Source organism: Balaenoptera acutorostrata, chromosome 4 (genome assembly GCF_949987535.1).
Source record: "Balaenoptera acutorostrata chromosome 4, mBalAcu1.1, whole genome shotgun sequence".
NCBI lineage: Eukaryota > Metazoa > Chordata > Mammalia > Artiodactyla > Balaenopteridae > Balaenoptera > Balaenoptera acutorostrata.
The window spans coordinates 22124088-22147165 of record NC_080067.1 but is presented as its reverse complement, the minus strand read 5'-3'; the positions used below and the strand labels follow the sequence as shown (position 1 = coordinate 22147165).

Below are 23078 nucleotides of genomic sequence, written 5' to 3'. Positions count from 1 at the left end.
TAAGGGCTACTGAAATGAGGGAATTCCTGGGGACCTCATCCTTACTCCGCATTAGATAAAGCCTGGGACATTTGGTTATTAACAACGTAAGGGAGTAATATTATGAAGAAGCTTGCTTTAGGGGTCTCTCTGGCCCCTCCTGTCTTCACGGCCCCTTCTGACTGAGTTCAGAGCCCTTGAAGTGCCTAAAAAAAACCCCCAAGCCCCACCTCCAGGAAAATCTCTGCTGGGGTCTGCTTTCTTCCTGGAGATCCAGGAGGAGAGAGGTCTGGGTATATAGGTGAGATCCTCCAAACAGTGCATGTGGATGGAAAAGAGAAGGTGTTAAAGGGCTCAGCTGTGGGAGTTCCAACATTTAGAAGTCAGGAGGATGAGGAGGGACCTTTCTGCTTTTGCCAAATTGTTTCTTTCTTAAGTTCTTAGTGGTAACATTTCTGGCTAAAGGGTGGGAACAATATGGGTGTAAGAATGTATGAGTCAATTTCTGGGCAACTTCACCATCACTGGATATAAACATTCAACTTTTTTGGGGGGTTCTTTTAGAATGTGTAAATTGTCATCTTCAGACTGCTTTCATTTACATTTCTTTGATATCTAGTGAGAATTAACATTTTCCTACTGTTTGTCTACTATGTCCCTTATGGGATTGGTCCTGTATTTTACTTATTTATCATTTGGAATATAGATATTTATTTTACAAATTTGAATAAATTATTTTTTTCATTTAATTTTTTATTGAAGCATAGTTGATTTACAATATTATGTTAGTTTCAAGTGTACAGCATAGTGATTCAGTATTTTTGCAGATTATACTACACTATAGGTTATTACAAGACAATGGCTATAATTCTCTGTGCTATACAGTATATCCTTGCTACTTATTTTATACATATATACTTTTTCAGATTGTTTTCCATTATAGGTTACTAGAAGATACTGAATATAGTTCCCTGTGCTGTATAGTAGGTCCTTGTTGTGTACCTATTTTATATAGAGTAGTGTACATCTGTTAACCCCAAGGTCCTAATTTATCCTCCCCCCCACCCCCACCTCCTTTTCCCCTTTGGTAACCATAAGTTTGTTTTCTATGTCCATGAGTCTGTTTCTGCTTTGTAAATAAGTTCACTTGTATCATTTTTTTAGATTCCACATATAAGTGATAGCATATGATATTTGTCTTTGTCTGATTTACTTCATTTAGTGTGATAGTCTCTAGGTCCATCTACGTTGCTGCAAATGACATTATTTCGTTCTTTTTATGGCTGAGAAATATTCCATTATATACATCTTCTTTAGCCATTCATCTATTGATGGACATTTAGGTTGCTTCCATGTCTTGGCTATTGTAAATAGTGCTGCTACGAACACTGGGGTGCATTTATCTTTTCAAGTTAGGGTTTTCGTCTTGTCTGGATACGTGCCCAGGAGTGGGATTGCTGGATCATATGGTAGCTCTATTTTTAGTTTTTTAAGGAACCTCTATACTGTGTTCCACAGTGGCTGCACCAATCTACATTCCCACCAACAGTGTAGGAGGGTTCCCTTTTCTCCACACCCTCTCCAGCGTTTGTTATTTGTAGACTTTTTGATAATAGCCATTCTGACTGGTGTGAGGTGATACCTCACTGTAGTTTTGATTTGCATTTCTGTAAGAGCTTTCTTTTGATTAATATTAGCATGGTATATATATTTCCCTCCTTTTACTTTTAACCTATTTGTGTCTTTATATTTCTTTCAGGCAACATACTATATTTGGGTCTTGGTTTTTTGTCTAATCTTTGCTTTTGGGGGTATTCACACCACTTACATGTAATGCGACTACTGATATGGTTAGGTTTAAATCTATCATCTTGCTATCTGTCCCATCCATTTTTTGTTCCTTTTTTTTTCTTCCTTTTCTTCCTCCTTTTGTGTTAACTGAGTGTTCTTTATGATTCTTTCATTTTATTTCCTTTTTTGGCTTATTAGCTATAACTCTTATTTTAGAGGTGCATCAGAGGTTACAGCATACATCTTTAATTTACTACAATCTACTTTCAAGAGATGTTATACAACTTCATGGATTATATGCAAACCATAACAATATACCTCCATTTCTCTTCTCCCAGTCTTTATGCTATTGTTGTCAAATTGTACTTAAACATATGTTAGAGACACCATAATGCATTGTTGATAGTTTCATTTAAAGAGTTACTTTTCTTCTAAAGAGATGTGAATAATAAAAAATCACATACATGTAGTTACCACTTCTGGAGTTCATTCCTTTGTGTAGATTTGCATTTCCATCTGGTATTACTTTCTTCCTTGCCTAAACAACTTTTAAAACAAACAAACAAATAAAAAACAAACAAACAAAACACATCTCTTGTAGTGCATTTCTGCTGCTGATGAATTCTTTGAGCTTTTCTATGTCCAAAAAAATCTTTAATTCACCTTCATTTTTGAATGGTATTTTCACTGTGTATAGTATTCAAGGTTGATAGTTCTTTTCTTTCAGTACTTTAAAGATGTTGCTCCTCTGTCTTCTGGCTTGGACTTTTCCAACACGAAATCCGCTGTCATCTTTATCTTTGTTCCACTCTATGAAATGTGACTATTTTCTCTGGCTACTTTTCAAAGTTTCTTTTTATTACTGGTTTTGAGCCACTTTATTATGATGTGCCCTAGTATAGTTTTGATTTCTTGTGCTTTGGGCTTATTGAGCATCTTAGTTTCGTGGGTTTATAGTTTTTACCAAGTACAGAAAATTCTGGGCCATTATCTCTTCAAATAATTTTCTGTCCCCCTGGAATGCAATTTCAGCACTAACTATGCAGAGTTAGTGCAGATTTCACAGGTTAAGGGCACAGTCCCCCACAAGACTCCTCTCACTTCAGACACCAGCCATAACTCTGGGGTTCCCAGGCTACCCATACTTCTGACTAACTGGCCATGAATTTGGGGGTTTCCATTATCCCCTGAGGTTCAACAACTTGCCCAAATGACCCACAGAACTGGAGACAGTAATATATTGTGATTACTATTCTATCATAAAGGATACAAATGAGGACCAGCCAAATAAGAGATGCACGGGGCAAGGTCTGGGAAGGTCTAAAATGTGGAGCTTCTGTGTCCTCAAGACATGTCACCCTCCTAGCACATTACTGTGTATCATTAACCAGGGGGAGCTCAATTGTGCTTCAGTGTCCGGAGTTTTTAATTGGGTTTCATTATGTAGACACGATTGATTGAATCACTGGCCACACGACTGAATTCAATCCCCAGGCTCCCTGCCTCTTTGGAGGTCAGGCTGATATCACCTAGCTGAAAGTCTCAACCTCTAATCACATGGTCGGCCTTTCTGGCATGGGAAGCCCTCATCCTGGAACTATATAGGGGCCCACAATGAGTCACCTCATTAATATAAACTCAGGCATGGTCCCAGGAGCCCACCATGAAAAACAAAGACACTTGTCATTTGGGAAATTCCGAGGCTTTAGAAGTTCTGTCCTAGGAACCTGAGACTAAGACCTGACAAATTCTTTATTTAACAACATCCTCTCTTCCATTTATAAGTATGTTAAGTTGCTTGAAGTTAGGCCCCACAGCTCACTGATGCTCTTTTCATTTTTCTTTCTTTTTTTATGTCTCCATGTCTCATTTTGGATAGTTTCTATTCTATGTCTTCAAGTTCACTAGTCATTTAATTTGCAATGTTTAATCTGCTGTTAATCTAATCTGGTATATTTTTCACTCCAGACACCTTAGTTTTCATCTCTACAAGTTCAACTTGGGTCTTTAAAAAAGTATTCAGTTTTTGATTTCTGTTTTAATATACTTATCTGCTAATTTTAACATCTGTGTCAGTTCTGAGTCAGTTTCAATTGATTGATTTTTCTCCTAATCATCAACTGTATTCTTGTTTCTTTGCATGCCTGATGTTGCCAGCCATTTTGAATTTTACCTTTTTGAGTGCTGGATGTTTTTATATTCTTATATTCTCAAGTTCTGAATAGAATAAATATTTTATGTTCTGGGATGCTGTTAAGTTACTTTGAAAAACCCTTTCATCCTTCTAGATCTTGCTTTTCAGATCTGTTAGACAGGACTGAGTGCTATCTAATTTAGGGCTAATTATTCCCCACTACTGAGGCAAGACTCCTATGACTACTCTACCTAAAGTGCCATGTATTATGAAGTTTTCCAGTCTGGCTGGTAGAGACAGATATTATTCTTGGTTGGCCCTGTGTAACTTATGGGTACTGTTCCCTCTAATTTGGGGTAGCTCTTTTTTCAGCTTTGGTTACTTTCCTCACATATATCTGCTGATCAGTACCTCTGCTGAATACTCATGGAGGAGTTCTGAAGCTCTCTGGAGTTTTCTCTCTGTGCATTTCTTTCCTCTTTGGTGCTCTGTTCCAAGAATTCTAACTACTTTGGTCCTTCTAGATTCTCAGCTCTGTCTCCTAAACTCAGGGAGTTCGCTGAACTCTGCCTAGGGCCCCCATCAACACACTGTGGCTTGGAAACTCTCTCAAGGCAATCATAAGGATCACTTTGTTTGTTTACTGTTTCTCAGGAATCGCTATCTTTTGTTGCCAGATGTCTGGCACCTTGAAAACCATTATTTTGTATTTCTTGCCTGATGTTTTTTGTTGTTTCGGGTGAGAAGGCAAATCCAGTCCCAGTTACTCCATTTTGGTCAGAAATGGAAGATCTGTTCATTGTATATGTTAATTTTATTTCCTACTATTTTACTGAATTATTTTATTGTTTTGAGTTTTATCACTGATTCTCTTGGGTTTCCAGGTTTACTGTCACGTCATCTATGAATACTTTACTTCTTCAACCATTCTAAGAATGCCTCTAATTGTTTTCTCTTGTACAATATAATTACTCTAGTACAATGCTGAACAGTAATGGATATTGTGACATCCTTGCCCTGTCTCTGATCTTAATGGAAATGCCTCTAATGTTTTTCTATATTGGCTTTAGCACTAGGTATATATATTATAATCATGTTAAGAAAGCATCTCAAATACTTACTTTCTTGAGCATTTTTTAATGAATGGGTGTTAAATTTTATCCAAAGTTATTTCAGCATCTATTGAGACAATCATAATTTTTTTCTTAGATACAACATGTGATATTAAAAAAGATCCTAATATTGAAGCAATCTTGAATTCCTGGAATAAATCCCACCAGGTTGTATGCATCTGTTTAATATTTTATTTATTACTTTTTATTATTAATCATGAATTATCTTCATTTGCAATTTTCTTTTTTGTACTGTCTGTACTTGGTTTATGGATCAGTTGTTTCATAGAAGGAGCTATGGAGTTTTCCTTCCTTTTCAATTCTCTGGAATAATTTATTAAGCATTAGGACTATCTGGTCTTTGAGGGTTTTGTAGAATTCCCTTGTGAAACTACCTGGGCCTGGTGCTTTTTGTGGGGTAGTTCCTTAATAAAGATCTCTACTTCTTCTAAGGAAATTACTTTGTTAAGCTTTCTAAATAAAATGGGGTCGGGCTTCCCTGGTGGCGCAGTGGTTGAGAGTCCGCCTGCCAATGCAGGGGACATGGGTTCAAGCCCTGGTCCGGGAGGATCCCACATGCCATGGAGCAGCTGGGCCCGTGCGTCACAACTACCGAGCCTGTGCTCTACAGCCCATGAGCCACAACTACTAAGCCAATGCACCACAACTACTGAAGCCCGTGCACCTAGAGCCCGTGGTCCGCGACAGGAGAGGCCACCGCAATGAGGAGCCCTAACGCTGCAGCGAGGAGTGGCCCCCACTCGCCGCAACTGGAGAAGGCCCGTGCGCAGCAACGAGGACCCAACACAGCCAAAAATAAATAAATTAAATAAATAAATAAATAAATAAAATGGGGTCAAGTTTGGTCAGATGTATTTTCCTAGGAAATTTTCCATTTCAGCTAGGTTTTCAAATTTATTTCCAAATAAATTTGAGGCCTGCAAAATAGTCTTTTATGACTTTAAAAAAATTTCTTCTGTTCCTCCTTGTCATTTCTTATTTTGTCCATTAGTTCTTTCTCCTTTTTCTTGATGAAATTAGTTAATTGGTGGTCTATTTTGTTAATGTTCTCCCCATACCAAGATTTCAACTTACTGAAAGTGCTCCTGTTTTTAAAATTCTCTATCTCTTTAGTTTCTGATAATTATTGGGGGTGGGTGATGGGTACATGGGGGTTCAGTAGATCACTCTGCCTGCATTTGTATATGCTCAAAATTCTCCATAATAAAAATAAGAGAAATTACATATACACATGGTATAAAATCAAGGAGTATATAAGAACTTATGATGGAAAGAACCATTCTACCAACCTACCCCATCCATGCACCTTTAGCCCCACTTCTTGTGAATCGTTTATATTTTTATTTCTTTTGCTGCTTACCTCTATAATTAAACATAAAATTTAATTATTATTTAAGTATAATTAAATACTATGTTACAATTACTTTTTTTTAAATAGGCATCACTTTTAAAAATTAATTTATTTTTAAAAATCTATTTATTTTTGGCTGTGTTGGGTCTTCACTGCTGCACTCAGGCTTTCTCTAGTTGCGGAGAGCAGGGGTTACTCTTCATTGCAGTGTGCGGGCGTCTCATTGCGGTAGCTTCTCTTGTTGCAGAGCACAGGCTCTAGGCGTGTGGGCTTCAGTGGTTGTGGCATGCAGGCTCAGTAGTTGTGGCTCGCGGGCTCTAGACCACAGGCTCAGTAGTTGTGGCACATGGGCTTAGGTACTCCGCAGCATGTGGGATCTTCCCAGACCAGGGCTCAAGCCCGTGTCCCCTGCGTTGGCAGGTGGGTTCTCAACCACTGCACCACCAGTGAAGTCCCTACAATTACTTTTCGTTATAGTTCTATCAACTTTAGACAATATCTATTATTCTTTGCTAGGGAAGATGAGGATTTAGCTCATTTAAGCTGTCCCAACTTTACTCCCCTTACCCAATATTTGAGGTTATGATTTTTAGTTCTTGTATTGGTTATCTTTGTAAACTGCAAATAATCTATTTATACATTTAATTTTCACCCCATTCATCTTAGTGCCTTAATTTCCTTTTACAAAGGATGATGATTATAGCACCCTTACCCTTATTTTCTCTTCTCCCTCTTTTTCTCCTTCACATTTTGTTGGCAATATTTTGACTTTTACATTGTTCAGGCTGTTTAAATACTGTTCTGCAACCATAATAAAATTTTCTACAGTTAATCCATAGGGTGACTTCAGGTGTTATACATTAAAATATTTTATGACATTTTGACTATATAAATACTGTTGAATGCTAAGTTAAGCAGCATATAAGGAATGCATTTCATTTCTTATTGGTCCAACATCATGTCCCTTGGGGGCATTCAAAGGAGAATGTTCCAGGCATTGAGGTTAGATGAACTTCCTTTTCTTACCCTCCATCAGTTGTTTATAATCATGTCACATTTCAGTTTGCTTTGTGTTTATACATGACTGTCTTACACAGTTTTTTCATTTTTCAAGGAGTTTCTAATTGCTTTTCTTTAGCTTGTTGATACACAATGCTGCATCTTCATCATACTCTCCAGTTTCCCTGTTCTCACATGTAACAACTATCCTCTTCTACCTCCCTTTCCAGAGAAATCCTCCACCTTCTCTATTCTGGACTGGCTGTTCTTCAGTTGCCAACCTGGGACTTAATTTCACTGCTTCTCTGGATCGAATCCACTGTTTCCTGGATCTCATGCATTTCTCCTTTTTGGTTTACTTAATTTGCTGTAGAATATATTCCAGTAACTCTCTAAGAAAACAGGAGATAAACTTTCTGAGTTTTTAAATGTCTTTATTCTAACCTCATATCCGATTGATAACTTGGCAGGATGTAGAAATCTGAATTCATATCCATTTCCCCAGAGTTGCCAATGAGAATCTAATACCACCCTGATTCTTATTCTTATTAAGGTGACCTGGTTTTTCTCTCTGGGGGATTCCAGTGGTTTTCTAAAATTTCAAGAGGACTTGTTTATGTACGTCTTTTTTTTATTCATTGTGTTTGGCACTCAGAGGCTCCTTTCAACCAGAAGATTTATATTCTGTATATTCTGGTTCTGTGGGCAGTGACTGGAGGCAACATGAGAGGCTGGGATGGGAGGGTCACATTCTGTTTTTGATCAGATGATGGTTACACAGGCATGTTGTATTTCCCCAAGAAAGGAAACAGGAATCCCAAGGAATCCCACTGGGTTCCTGCTCTCTGGACCCATCCTATCACTCCAGTCTTTCCAATTCTCTCCATCCTGTATTATTTCCTTGATGACTCTATATTATTTCTTTGATGATTTCCTTCTCTCCGTTTTTTCCCTTCTTTCTTCCTCAGATTCCAGTTAGTTAGGTGTTGAAATTCTTGAATTGGTCCTTTATGTCTTCTCTTCTGTCTCTCTCTTTCTCCCCCATCTGTGAGTTTGTGTGTGCCAGAGATATCCTTAACTTTAGTTTCCAGGCCTTATGTTGAAATTTAAAATTTTGGCACTTACATTTTAAAATTCAAACAGCTCTTTCTTGTGTCAGCATCTATTCTTGTTTTATATAATCTCCCTGAATATAGTAATTATTTTTTAAAAATGCCTTTTTAGAACAGTTTTAGCCTTACAGAAAAACTGAGAAGACAGTATAAAGTTCCCATATATCTGCACCCAGGTCCCTAATTATTAACATCTTACATTAGCATTTGCTATAATTAATAAGCCAATATTGATACATTATTATTACTATTATTCAAGGCCATACTTAATTCACATTTCCTTAGTTGTTACCTAATGTATTTTTTTCTGTTCTAGGATCTCATATTACATTTAGCTGTTGTGCCTCCTTACGCTCCTTCCGGCTAAGACAGTTTTTCAGACTTCCCTTCTTTCTGACGATCTTGACAGTTTTGATGAGTACTGGCCAGACACTATCTAGGATGTTCCTCTACTGGAATTTACCTTAACATGCTCTACTGTTTGTTTTGTTAATTTGTCAGGCTGCACTTTACATTTGGGAACCAGGTAAGGAGTCAACTGGTCAACTGCTCTGTACACCAGCCTTCAATGATTCCCCATTTCTAATACTTCTCATCAGCTCTGCCAACTCCGAGTTTACAGCCTCTCTGGGATCCTAATGAGCAGAGTGGAAAAGAGTAGCTCACTTCTCCACTGCAGCCCATACACAGCCCCTCGTTCCGGGCTGTGGTCTCCTTAGCCTGCTTCTGCTTTCTATCTTCAAGGAATACTACATATCTTGTATACTGATTTTTTTCCTCCTCTGTTCCTCTGTGCCATTCTATTAACTTTCATGGGTTTATTCCTTTTAAATAACTATATTTTAACTGGAGGGGTTTGGAAAAGAATGGGAGGAGAATGTATCAGTCTGTCATCTTTTACCAGAAGACTCCATATGTCCACTTCTTATATGAAAATAAAACTTCTCCTTACAGTTAAGGGAAGGAAGTAAAAATGTCCACTAACTCATAATTTTGTTGTTTGTTCATAATTCTCTTGGTACAGCTTAATTTATATTCCTGTCAAAGCTTTTATTAAAGCTTCTGATAAAACTCAGTCAAGGTAGGTCCCCATAGGAAAAAGAATTCACCCATATGAACCTTTCACGAAGCAATTATGTGTAGAGTCGTGGGGAGGTTAAGGGAACAAACAAGGGAGTGGAAGGCACCAGGGATGAGCAACAGAAAGATATTGTTACAATCCCTAGGGCCAAAGGGACAAGGGGAGGAACAGAGCTACAGGAGCCCAGTAGGCACTACAACTGTGGAGAAGCGGCCATCCAGCAGAAGCTGTATTATAGAGAAATACAGTTACTGTGCTGAAGCAAAGAGTTGGGAAGAAATGCTAACTTCTTTCTTTTCTGCCCTCCCACCTCCTGGCGGTGCTATCCATCTGCCAGACCCAACCAGAAGCTATTAGGGGAAGGGGGCCAAAAAGATGCAGTTTGTAAGAGAGAGAGCACGGCTGCGAATGGATTGAGCTGGTGAGGGTGAGGCGTGGCTGGAGAACTTTCACAAAACATAAATAGGAACACATAATATTGGATATTATGTATGACGATCTTGATTAAATGTAAGAAACTATTAACAGTCCTCATTCCCATGAACACTTTTTAAAGGGGAACAAAAACATGTAGCAGATGAGTCTAAGGATAATCAAGGCTATCATGCAAATTAAGACAAGCTCAAAAACGCTGCACACAAAATAAATTATAACCAAACTTCATTTTCTGAACATGTAAAACTGTTCCAACAACTAGAAATCTATGTCATACAGTGTTAGAAGTCAGGATAGTGGTTCCCCTAGGGCAGCAGTGACTGGGAGGGAGCATGAAGAGCTTTGGGGGTACTGGTAATTTTTGGTTATTCATCTGGGTGCTAGTTACACAGATGTGCTCACATTGTGAAAATTAATTGATGCACTGTGATTAGTGTGTCTTTTGTGTATGTATGTTGCAATTCAACAAAAATCTATTAAAAAAAAATGATGGTAGCCACGAATACAACTTAAAAAAACCTGCACTACGTTAATGCATCTTTCTGCCCTTCTTTAGGTATCCTAACTAACAGTAAACAAGGATTTACTAGAACAACTAAAAAAATGATGTGCATTCAACAGAAATGAAAGGCAGGTCTCAGCTTCAAGTAATTTGTGAACTACTTAGAAAAATGTAATATTTAAATATGAAATTAAGAATATTAACAAACAATGTATCAGGCTATGAAGAATGCTATAATAAAAACAGATCCAGTATTGGCATGCAATTGATTCTCATCAGAAGGCCTGGATATAAATATTCCCCAAGTGGGCTCTTTCTGTTGGAGATCTCTTTCTCTTTAACCTTAACAGAGGTCTACTCGACTAGGCCAATCGCCTAGTTTCAGAAGGTGCTTCTATGACTGCTGTGGGTGGGCAAGAGGAGAGGCTGAGTAAGGCCTCTCTCTTCTGCTTCAGTGGGAGTAGCCCTGTTTTATCTGTTTCATACTATTATCTGTTTATACTATTATCAGTGTTAATTTTCTCTAAACAAAAGGATTTTGCTGCTGAAACAAGCTTGGAAACAACTCGTCTAGAAATCTGACCTCTAAATTTGTATATCTCAGTTGACATATCTCACAGTTGAAAAAATTTTAAAAGCCTCTGAAACTCTAAAAATAAAACCCATTTTTAAAAGGAAATGAAAATTACCTGAAGTAAAGGAATAAAATCATCCTGTTCTAGATAGCTGCAGCTGGGCTTTGCAAGAAGACAAATAAACTTAGAGGCATCATCATGATGGTTACTCAGCAACCTAGAAAAGAAACAATTGCTTAGGAAGACTGGTTACTATGAACAATGACTACAACATCAATAGTTGGTAATTTCAGTCTGATCTGAAGGCCGTTTAGATCAAGAATCAAGTGCTCTCTTTTCAGTGATTAAAAAAAAGGAAAATTTTCCATGCTCTTGATTTTGTCGAAGGGCCATCTTAATAAAAGCTCAACAACAAGACGGTACATTATTTTTGTAGAATGCTTCTGAGACCACAGAGTCAACTGAACTAATGCATGTAAAAATACACTTGAAGGAGAATGTCTGTTCAGGTTAGCTCAGGGCATCTGGAACCAGAACTCCAGAGCTGCCCACTGGGAGGGAACACATCTGATGGACCACTACATACCATATAAGACATGAACTTCTGCTTGTCCAGGTTGGCAGACATATTCAGGACTAACCTGATAGGGGGCTTTTGAAATTAGACTTTGAAGGACCAGACTTAAGAAGAAAATGAAGGCCCTATTAAATCTTCAAGTTCTAAGAATTCCTCACATCCAATTAATTGCTCGACATTTCCATCTGGATGCTATACTCTGACAGCAAAGTCAAAATCGCGAAAACCAAATTTAAAATCTTCCTCTCTAAGTCATAGATGTCTATTTTTGTTAATGGTGGTACCACTCCAAGTTATCTGGGCTTGAAAATTTGAAGTCATTTTAAACTTATTTCTCTTCCTTATTCTCCACATCCAATTAGTTTCCAACCTTTCTTGCTTTTCTTCCTTAATCATTTATTGAATGCTAATTGTGTGCCAGATACTGTGTCTGGCCTTGTGAATACTTGAAATACAAAGAAAATAAGACATAGTTTTGTGCCCTGTAAGGAGCTTACAGTCTAGTGAAAGAGCTACACCAATAAAATTATATGCCTGTATAATCTTATTACAGAAGTAATAAACTCAGGGTGTCATGGAAAGACACAGGAGGACCAGTGAAATTCCCTGAAGAGTTGTGAAGTAGGAAAGTGGGCTGTTGCAGATCAAGAGGGTTGCATGTACAAAGACCTGGTGTGAGACTGCACAGATTATTTGAGCAGCTGCAAGCACTGGGGTGGTAAGGGAAGGGGACATGAGCATGTAGGATTGGACCCTGGAGGCCCTTTTATGTTAGGTCAAGAAGCCTGGACTTTCGCCTACTCGCAGAAGAATTTTAACTTGGACTGTCACATGATCAGATGTGTTTTTCATAAATATCAAGCAGAAATCTTTCCAAGGGCCTGAGCATGGCTACTGGCAGTGGGAGACAAAGAGAAAGGGGCAAATATGGTTCAAGTGAAAGGAAATGGTAGTTGATAGGTGTGGAGGGGTAAAAGGGGGGAAGTCCATGATGACTCCCAGGTTTCTATCTTAGACCACTAGGTGCCTGGAATTTGGGATGGGAATACTAGAGTCCTGAGGAATATTTCCTCAAAAAATTTTAGACAACCATTCCTTCCTTCCTATTTCTGTTTTACCATCAAGTCCAGGGTCTTATTACTTCATGCTGAGACTTTTAGAAGGGAAGAGGGTCATAACAGGCTTCAGTGTCCATCCAACCTCACATCATGGACAATTCATCATTCTAAAACATTCTCTGATTATATAATTCCCTTTTCCAAAAATGTTCAACAGTTTTCTACCACTTATATGAGTAAGTCTAGATGTCTAAGTTGGGCATTTAAGGCCCTCTTTAATTAGGCTAGAGTCTGCCTATCTCACCACTTTGCTAAATGAAACGTCCACTCCGGGCAGCTGGCCTGACCCACTCTTCTCTGAGCGTGCTGTGTGCATTCTTGCCTCGGTGCCATTTCTCATGCTGTTTTACTCTCCTAGAATACCACCTCTCCCAACTTTGCTATCTGAACGCTGGCTATTCTTTAAGGTCCAGCTAATAAACTACCTCTTTCAAAAAGCCTTCTCTGACAACTAAATTCCTTACTGATCTTTGTACTATTTAATTTGTATGTATTACATACACCATTGTACCATGAACTTTCTTTTATTTCTCTGGCACCTAAAGGGCAGGCAAAGTTATAGCTCTTTTTTTCCCTTAGCACTAGACATAGTGACTTTCACATTGAAGATTCTCAAAAAATGTTTGTGATCTAACAGATATACCCTTAACTGACTTCATTTGTGATTATTAAAGCCATAGAATGATCTTTATATTTATTTTCCTTATCATTCTTCAGCATGCTCAGGACCCCCAAAGTTAAATAAATATACATTTCAGAAAAAGATTAGTGAAATAGGTATTGATGGGAATCACCTCTTAGGATAAGAAAATGGGTGGGATGATCACAACAAAAAGGCAGTGAGGTATAGCACCACCAAGTACAAACTGCACAGACGTGACAGATGAGAGATTCTCTAAGAGGGAAAAGTCAAATCAGGTAGGGCCTTTTGCTATCAGAAGCATGAATCAGAGAGAAAAGGTGAATTCTGATTCTCAGCCAATGCTAGTGGCTGGTGAACTCTATAAGGCAGGAGAAAAAGAGATTTAAAAAAGTCGTGAAAGCTGGAGAAAGAAGGTAAACATAGCTGTTCTAAACTATCTTCCAGAGCTCTTAGGACGAAATATTGTTTTGTTAGTGGACAAATGACACTTTGACATGAAAAGGTAAGAGGAAGTAAAGCATAAAAAAGCTGGGACAATATTACTGACTCAGTGTAAGAGGAGCTCTGTCACAAAGCTAGTAAACTGGGAACTCAAAAAGAAAAGCTGTGGAGCAATGCCTTTCCCCTAAAAATGTCTTGAATGTAAGAGAAACAGATGTCAAAGTACAGATATGAAATGGGCAGCAGAGCAGGGAAGGGAAGGGGAGCAGAAGCAGGGGAACAAGAGCCTGTTAAGGTGTTCATGCTCAAACCACTCAGAGGAGGGCTCAGAAGCTTCCACCCCATAAACACTGGGACAGGAGGCAAACTATTTCCCGTTTTGCTGTTAACTTTTGTATTTGACTTTCCCCCCAAGATTATATAGAGCCTATTATCGGAGCAAGTCAGCATGTGTATGTATATGCCAATATGTTTTAATTCTGTGTCATTATCTGCCAGTTGTTTTTTTTTTAATTTTTAAAAATTTATTTTTTGGCTGCGCGCGGGCTTTCTCTAGTTGCAGTGAGCGGGGGCTACTCTTCGTTGTGGTGTGCAGGCTTCTCCTTGCGATGGCTTTTCTTGTTGTAAAGTATGGGCTCTAGGCACGTGGGCCTCCGTAGTTGTGTCACGCGGGCCCTAGAGCGCACGGGCTTCAGTAGTTGTGGCGCACGGGCTTAGTTGCTCCGTGGCATGTGGGATTTTCTCGGACCAGGGATCGAACCCGTGTCCCCTGCACTGGCAGGTGGATTCTTAACCACTGCGCCACCAGGGAAGTCCTGCCAGTTATTGTTTTTGTACTTGAAAGTTTTATATACTATACTTGGACCCAAGTCACTTTATGCAAAGGGTACAGTTTGTAAAAAATTATAAAAATAAACACGTCTTCTTTAAGGTCAGTGTGGTAATTCAAACCATCCCGCTTAGTTGCTTTGTCTCCCAAAATAGCCATACTTGGGTCTCCTTTAAAGCACCCTGGTTTTTAAAAGGCATTTTAAGTGCTGAGAAAGGAGCTCCCACTAGAGGGCGCTCCAGTCGCTACAGTATCTGGCCAGAAAATAAAGCTTTGATACAGAGACATCACAGGTATCTGTTCATAGAATTTTTTTTTTTTATTTTTTAATGAAAAAAGACAGGGAGAGTTGCTCATGCTGTATAACTTCATAAGCAGTTTCCTGTTGTAACTGAAAATGAAGACTTGTGCTTCAAGTCTTTTTTTGCCTTTTGCCTTTGCAGAAATAATCTCTTTTCCTTAGAGATAAAATGAAAATGATTCATCTCAATAAAGGAATACAGCTGTTGCGGGTGCTGCTGCTCTGTCCACCAACAAAAATGTCCACCCTATCCCGGTGACATGAAGCCTAAGACAAAAAAACTGGCTGTTACTTTCCTTAATATTATGCAGTTAACTGCCGATAAACAAGTTGATTACTAGTTTTTCTTTGATAGTCAGCCTCAGGCTCACAAACATACGGTCCTAGCATATTCAAACTAACTTAGAATGTAAGTAGTTATAGTTCTTCTCTCTGGCCCTAATTTTTTATAGAATGAACTACTTCCCCCGCGCCCCCTGCTTTTTAATCTCCCAGCTTCTTCAACACTTTCTCTGAAATAATCATAACTCACTTCTTGCTGCTTTCCCAGATTGTTAGATGGCTTTTGCCAACAATGCTGAACGAAATGGCTGAAGATACCCAGGACAACAGCTGTGTAACATCCCTATTCTTTCTATCCCTTTTTCACACTCCACCTGAGGCATTTTTCAGGGCCTGGCACCTACCAGGGGGAGAGGAGCTAGCTCAATAAAAGCTAGAACATCTACACATTTCAAGATCTTCAATTCTGCTACTGTTATACACTGATTTCTAATAACAACAATAATAATTAATAATAGACAAGCAGACCACACAGCTGAAGTCCTGGCTTTACTGGTGGGGAAAGGAGAGGGAATCCAAGCTGACCCCCGTATTGTTCAGGCCCTTGGCTCTATTTTCTTCCCTCAGGTTCTAGGGTGCCAGAGACAGCCAGAATGGCAAATGCCAATTCTTTTACTGGTTTACTCCTAATTAGTGCTTTTTTGCTAATTCTAGACCCCAAGGAATTCTTCTACTTTTATGACTGCACACACAAAAAAATTTTTTTAAGATATTTATCTAGCTGTTTCCTATTTGCTATAGGAGAGGTGGAATGGTGACCATGGCCCTGACTTTGGAGGGTCATCCTGCTGGTATATAAGGAGTGGTTCTAGTCCTAGAGCCATTCTAGTCCTTGGTATTTGAACAACTTAGAACTATTCCCTGTAACAAAATGACTAAAATTCACCTGGAAAACATGAAGCATTTATAACTTTTAGCTTTGATGTCGTTCTTTAAAAGAAGTCCATTAACTGGTAGTCTTATATCCCCTGATCACTTTAGTTCTATTGTAATGAAAGAAGAACTTGGTGAACTCAACTTGCTGCTAGATTTTTCAAAATAAGAATACAGTTATTAATCACCTATTATGTTCTCAAGCATTATATTACTAACAGCTTTGAGGTGGCATGAAAGAATCAGAAGAATCTGTAAGCTGAATTTTGCTGCTATTATATGTTGATTTTAAATAATGATGATGATGATAGTGACATCAGGTGAACAGCATTTCCTGATAGTTCATCAGGAAGGGTATCTAGCCCAGAAAAGATGAGAAGAGCATATTTAAAGAAGGCTGATCAGTTAAAAGAGGTAGAAGGGGCATGCTATAACAGTCTCTTAAATTGATAAATATATCAAGAAATAACTTCTAAAGAAGAAAGAAGGGAGAAAAAAATAAAAGAGAGAAGAAAGTTGGATTTGAATTCAAGAAAACTTGTCAGGATGTTAAAATCCAGGAGTATCTTGATAGATGTACTATTCCTTTGTTCCTTAACTGTAGCTTTCAAAAAGTAATAACTAAAATCTACTAGAATTCAGCTATTTTTAAGAAATCAACTACATACAATTCTAAATTTGACCACATGAGAATGGAAGCATGTGACATGTGTGGTTTGCTCCCCTTAAAGGAGCATTTATGTCACTGCTGCAAGAGTCAAATCCTAAGACTCAAATTGTTAACAAGTGAAACTAAGAAACTACCAAACAGTTATTAAAGAAGTATTTCTGAAGATCTGTTTTACCGATTAGAGACATGTAAGATAAAGGCTTAGGGAAAGAATTTGTGTGTGGGCATAAAAATTTGTGAATCATTGAATTTTACTTGTTGAAACAAAGGATAAGGGGAAAATTAATAAATGAGTAAAATAAGTGACTTTTATAAAGCATGTCATGAGGACTGGACAATTCCTTGCCCAGCCCCAGAGTAACTGCTCTCATACTTACTTTCTCCACATGGCAATGAATGACTGTGCTGACACAAATCCTGTCCTCTCTCCCCCTGCAGCCCTGAACATGGGGGTTTTCCAATAAAGAGGACAGCCACAGACCTGCAAATAAAGCACAAATACAGTGTAAGCCAAGGGGCAGTGAAGAGATGACGTGGCCAAAGAAAGGGCCTTTGTGGCTTTTACCCTTCATGCCACAGTGGACAGAAGGGCCCTTGGAGGAGCAAAACTGGGGCAGAGGCAGACACATCAGCTGGGGTAGATTCAGCAAGACAGAGGGGAAACAAAATAAGAAGATGACATGTTTAATGAAGAAAATGAAAATCCATTTGCCTTTTCTTCAAGTGCATTTATAGTGATGTTTCTTTCCCCTAACCTGAAAAAGCAACCAGTCTCCCTCCCTTCCTACCACTCTTACATCATATATTTTCTACCTTTGGAAAAAAAAAAGAAGTGACTGAACGTCATGGTTGTGTATGCCCTTCCTTCCTATGGCAGGAAAATACAGCCACCTTTATTGCTCACTCACTTGGTGTCAATACACTCTATCACCTCTCTCCCTCTCTCTCCTTTGCTTACTGTGTTATTAAGCCCCAGGTGCAAAAAGAACCAGAAAAGCCTGGACTGTTCAAGAAAACAGCTATAAATCTATTTAAATGGATACAATTCAGGTGAAAGCTGAAAGGCAAAAATTAAAATGCTATTATTTATTTAGAAGATACCACAAACGACTACATATTATAAAAGCCTTAGAAAGAACTAAAATACAGTACCCTAAAAGATAATGATTTTTTTCTCCTCAATAAAAAAGCTCTTTCAATTAAGAAAAATTATTCTTATACTCTTACAAGAGACAGTCTGTACCAAATTAACGTGCTTTTTTTCTAGAGGGAAAATTCTTCCAAGTAATAATAATATCTAAATATTAGCGGAGAAATAGTCTCTAAATGATCCCAATTTTGTATATACACATAAAATGTATTCCCAAATCTGAAGCTCTTCAAAGAGTCACATCTTGTCATTGGATAAAGATATTCTTATTATTCATATTAGATATAGGATCTGTTGAGCCTTATTCTACAAAGGGAAGCTTCCCCTCTGACAGATGACTGGATGTGAACCCACATCAGGTTGAAGTGAAGCTGCTCCTGATGTGAGGCCTCAGTGCATGGGGGATCCCCACAGAAGCCTGCATAGTACCTCATCTGAGATCAGTTATGCTGAGAGAATGCCCAGGGCTGCTGGGTTCATGTCAGAGATGAGGATATGGATGGTGAGATTCAGGCCAAGGGAGGTAAGTACAGGGCAGAAATAAGAGATTGCTTCTGCCAGGGCCACTAAAGCATGTTCTGCAAGCAGGATGGAATTTAAGATTTCTTAAGTCCAGAGGTCAAATACCTCCACTGAGGTCAAGAATGAGGGAAAGGTGTTGCTTAGCAAACAAATGGATTTTGTTTATTGTATAAATTATGACTGCCAAGGTACAAAGCTTACAATTAACATACTTTGGGTGGTAACTGTCAAATCCACTTTCCCCAATCCCAATCCTTCCTTTCATGCAGAATGGTGGTTTGCCAAGAAAATGCTCTTAAATATGACAGGCTGTTGGTAACTGCTGGGAAAGTTGAAAGAATAGCCTGTATTATGGAGGTGGGGGGTGCAGAGCCACAAAAAGGGAGAAAATACAAGGAGAGACTGGAACTGGCTTGCCAAGGTGCTTGAAGCTCCCACCACTAGAGTCACTACAGATTTTTCAGAATTGGAAGGGATCAGGAATCTTCTAGTTCATCCTTGGGAAGTGGTCACCAGCTCAGCGAAACACTTCCAGGGACTGTGCACTTACTATCTCCCGAGGGGCTACTTCCACTATTAAAAACTTTCATTTCCTTGGATTATGGTCCTTTATTCAGAAGACTCCGGTTAAAATGTGTACATGTCAGCTCATAAAGAGTAGTAAATCACTGGGCTTAACATTTACATATTTTTTATGACCCAAAGGCAGAATCCTAAGAGATAAGGTACAGAATAGATATGTTTTGAAGTAGATGGGAAAGGGCTGACCTGTTTTTCTTGTAGTGGGTCACCCTGAGCAGCCAAGGGTTGGGCAACATGAGGGTATCGGGCCCTTGGAGAAAATGCCAAAAGAAAAAACTGGAAGGGCAGTGGATGGCAAGGGCTGCAGACATTACACTTTGACCATTTAAAAAAAATGTATGGCTGGCCTGCATCTGCTTAAGAACAAAGGATTAAGATAAAGGTAGTGAGCGAATAGCCAAAGCAATCTTGAGAAAGAAAAATGGAGCTTGAGGAATCAGACTCCCTGACTTCAGACTATACTACAAAGCTACAGTAATCAAGACAGTACGGTACTGGCACAAAAACAGAAACATAGATCAATGGAACAGGATAGAAAGCCCAGAGATAAACCCACACACATATGGTCACCTTATTTTTGATAAAGGAGGCAAGAATATACAATGGAGAAAAGACAGCCTCTTCAATAAGTGGTGCTGGGAAAACTGGAAAACTACATGTAAAAGAATGAAATTAGAACACTCCCTAACACCATACACAAAAATAAACTCAAAATGGATTAAAGACCTAAATGTAAGGCCAGACACTATCAAACTCTTAGAGGAAAGCATAGGCAGAACACTCTATAACATAAATCACAGCAAGATCCTTTTTGACCCACCTCCTAGAGAAATGGAAATAAAAACAAAAATAAACAAATGGGACGTAATGAAACTTAAAAGCTTTTGCACAGCAAAGGAAATCATGAACAAGACGAAAAGACAACCCTCAGAATGGGAGAAAGTATTTGCAAATGAAGCAACTGACAAAGGATTAATCTCCAAAATTTACAAGCAACTCATGCAGCTCAATATCAAAAAAACAAACAACCCAATTCAAAAATGGGCAGAAGACCTAAACAGACATTTCTCCAAAGATATACAGATGGCCAAAAAACACATGAAAGGATGCTCAACATCACTAATCATTAGAGAAATGCAAATCAAAGCTACAATGAGGTATCACCTCACACTAGTCAGAATGGCCATCATCAAAAAAATCTACAAACGGTAAATGCTGGAGAGGGTGTGGAGAAAAGGGAACCCTCTTGCACTGTTGGTGGGAATGTATATTGATACAGCCACTAGGGAGAATAGTATGGAGGTTCCTTAAAAAACTAAAAATAGAACTACCATACGACCCAGCAATCCCACTACTGGGCATATACCCTGAGCAAACCATAATTCAAAAACAGTCATGTACCACAATGTTCACTGCAGCTCTATTTACAATAGCCAGGACATGGAAGCAACCTAAGTGTCCATCAACAGATGAATGGATAAAGAAGATGTGGCACACATATACAATGGAATATTACTCAGCCATAAAAAGAAATGAAATTGAGTCATTTGTAGTGAGGTGGATGGACCTAGAGTCTGTCATACAGAGTAAAGTCAGAAAGAGAAAAACAAATACCGTATGTTAACACATATATATGGAGTCTAAAAAAAAAGTTGTTCTGAAGAACCTAGGGACAGGACAGGAATAAAGATGCAGACATAGAGAATGGACTTGAGGACACGGGAAGGGGGGAAAGGTAAGCTGGGATGAAGTGAGAGAGTGGCATTGACATATATACACCACCAAATGTAAAAGAGATAGCTAGTGGGAAGCAGCCGCATAGCACAGGGAGATCAGCTTGGTGCTTTGTGACCACCTAGAGGGGTGGGATAGGGAGGGTGGGAGGGAGATGCAAGAGGGAGGGGATATGGGGATATATGTATACATATAGCTGATTCACTTTGTTATACAGCAGAAACTAACACACCATTGTAAAGCAATTATACTCCAATAAAGATGTTAAAAAAAAAATTAAAAAAAAAATTAAGTGGGTTTCTTGCAGACAAAAAAAAAAAAAAAAAGATAAAGGGAGTCAGGAGATCAATAAGAACCTAAAAAAAAAAGGTAAATGATATCAATCTGAGAGCAACAGAATAGAGACTTTTATAACAAAGGAGAGAACAAGCTCATGTCAAGGCTTTTTACAAAGGAAAAGACTGGATGACAAGTGAGGAGGTACAGGACGTGCTGAAGATGGGTTTAGAAAACTTTGGTTTAGAGGAACAGGCAAGAGTCAGTGTTGCTGGAGCAAAGAAAACTTGATTGACACCTATAATTTGATCTAAAAATGGCCCAACAACATAAAGAACTGAAAGCAAGGTTGTCTAATGATACATAGGAAGAGATGATCGCCCAATATTTGTAAAGTTCTTTAACATTTTAAAATGTCTCACACCTGTTATTTCATTTGGCCCTGACATGATCCCATACAGAAGAGGGCAGGTATTTTTATCCAGTTCTGCAGATGAAGAAAAAAAGGTACAGAGAGGCTAGCTTACAGGCCACAGGCACGATGGGTCAAGATGGTACTGTATCAGCCAATGAGAGGAGCTGGAGGGCTTTGTACGGTTCAGAAGACTTTCATTCTTTTCCCTCGACTTTCTGTTAGAGGCTAAAACTCAGTGGTGACAAATACTTCCCTTGCTGTTCCTCAGTTTCTGTTCCTATGCTGCTTTTGTCCCTCTTAGATTCATTCTCTAGTCATTTCTTCTCCATCCCTACTTAAAGCTGTGGAAAAAAGTACAAACTACACACTGAGAATTTAATCAGAAATGGACATTAATCTCTCCACGCTGTTTGAGGTTGAAGATGAATGAACTAAACTTCACCAACAGATGCAGATTTCATAAACACAGAGTTTTCTTTGTACTTAAAAAACAGACCCCAGTCTCTACAGCTACACGTAAGCGTCACGGAGAGTAGACTGTAAACTCAAGCTGGCCTTCCAAGTAGCTTTATAAGAGAGAGATTTTTTTTTCTTTTGATGTGGACCATTTTTAAAGTCTTTATTGAATTTGTTACCATATTGCTTCTGTTTTATGTTTTGGTTTTTTGGCTGTGAGGCATGTGTGATCTTAGCTCCCTGACCAGGGATTGAACCCACACCCCCTGCATTGGAAGGCAAAGTCTCAACCACTGGACCACCAGGGAAGGTCCCCCAAGTAGCTTTATAAACTATAAGAATCCATAAAAACGTTCATTTATTGCTCTGACCACCTCCTCCTTCGTTGTCCCCCAGGGGTTGTCTTCTCCTTTCCTATAGCCAACCTGTCGTGAGAACACAAGCACACGAGGGCGAGTGATGCAGGCACTGCCAAAGGATGAGGACGGTCTGCAGAGCAAAGAATAGCGGAAAGTAAGACTGATTCAGTGAGTGCTAACAGACTGGCGTAGCCAAGGAAAAGCTGGATTACATGGGACTAGCTAACTGGAAGACATGATTAAATGAATTTTTAAAAAATAAACGATTTTAAGAATAAAGAGGCAAAATCCAATAAAATGAGCTGATACAGTACTTCTGAGGTCATTATACACACATCCTCATCTTTATACGCAATGTTAGTTTTAACTTTTTAAAAGTATGAGCAGTTCACCTTGCTATCTGAGCTGATAATTAAGGTCTAAGAGCAGTGAACACAAATGCTTGGCACTCCTGAATGGAATTTAGGGCTATAATCAAGTACAATTCAGACAAGTTAATCAGACATGTATGTGTATACTGGCTACTGTGCCACATGATAATTTGGTATAAACAGTAAATTGTCATGTAAATGCCTGTTACTATGGCTACTAAACAAAATAGTTTTCTATCTTTTTAAACTTCTCTGTTGTCAGCTTCAACACTGTCAGTTTTTCCTGATGCCACCTATAGATTGATCCTCACTGCCTGTAAATAGGAA

The 23078-nt window shown here is 38.7% G+C and overlaps 1 protein-coding gene across 5 annotated transcripts in view; it reads right to left on the bottom strand.

Moving 5' to 3' along the window:
* Positions 1-23078, bottom strand: part of PPP2R3A (protein phosphatase 2 regulatory subunit B''alpha) — a 218861-nt gene that overhangs the window by 102891 nt on the left and 92892 nt on the right. For all 5 annotated transcript variants that reach the window (XM_057544894.1, XM_057544893.1, XM_057544895.1 and 2 more), the window contains 2 exons: positions 17264-17367; positions 11207-11309 (listed from right to left, as the gene is read on the bottom strand). In XM_057544894.1, the coding sequence (XP_057400877.1) occupies positions 11207-11309; positions 17264-17367 (207 nt within the window). The remainder of the gene's footprint in view (positions 1-11206; positions 11310-17263; positions 17368-23078) is intronic.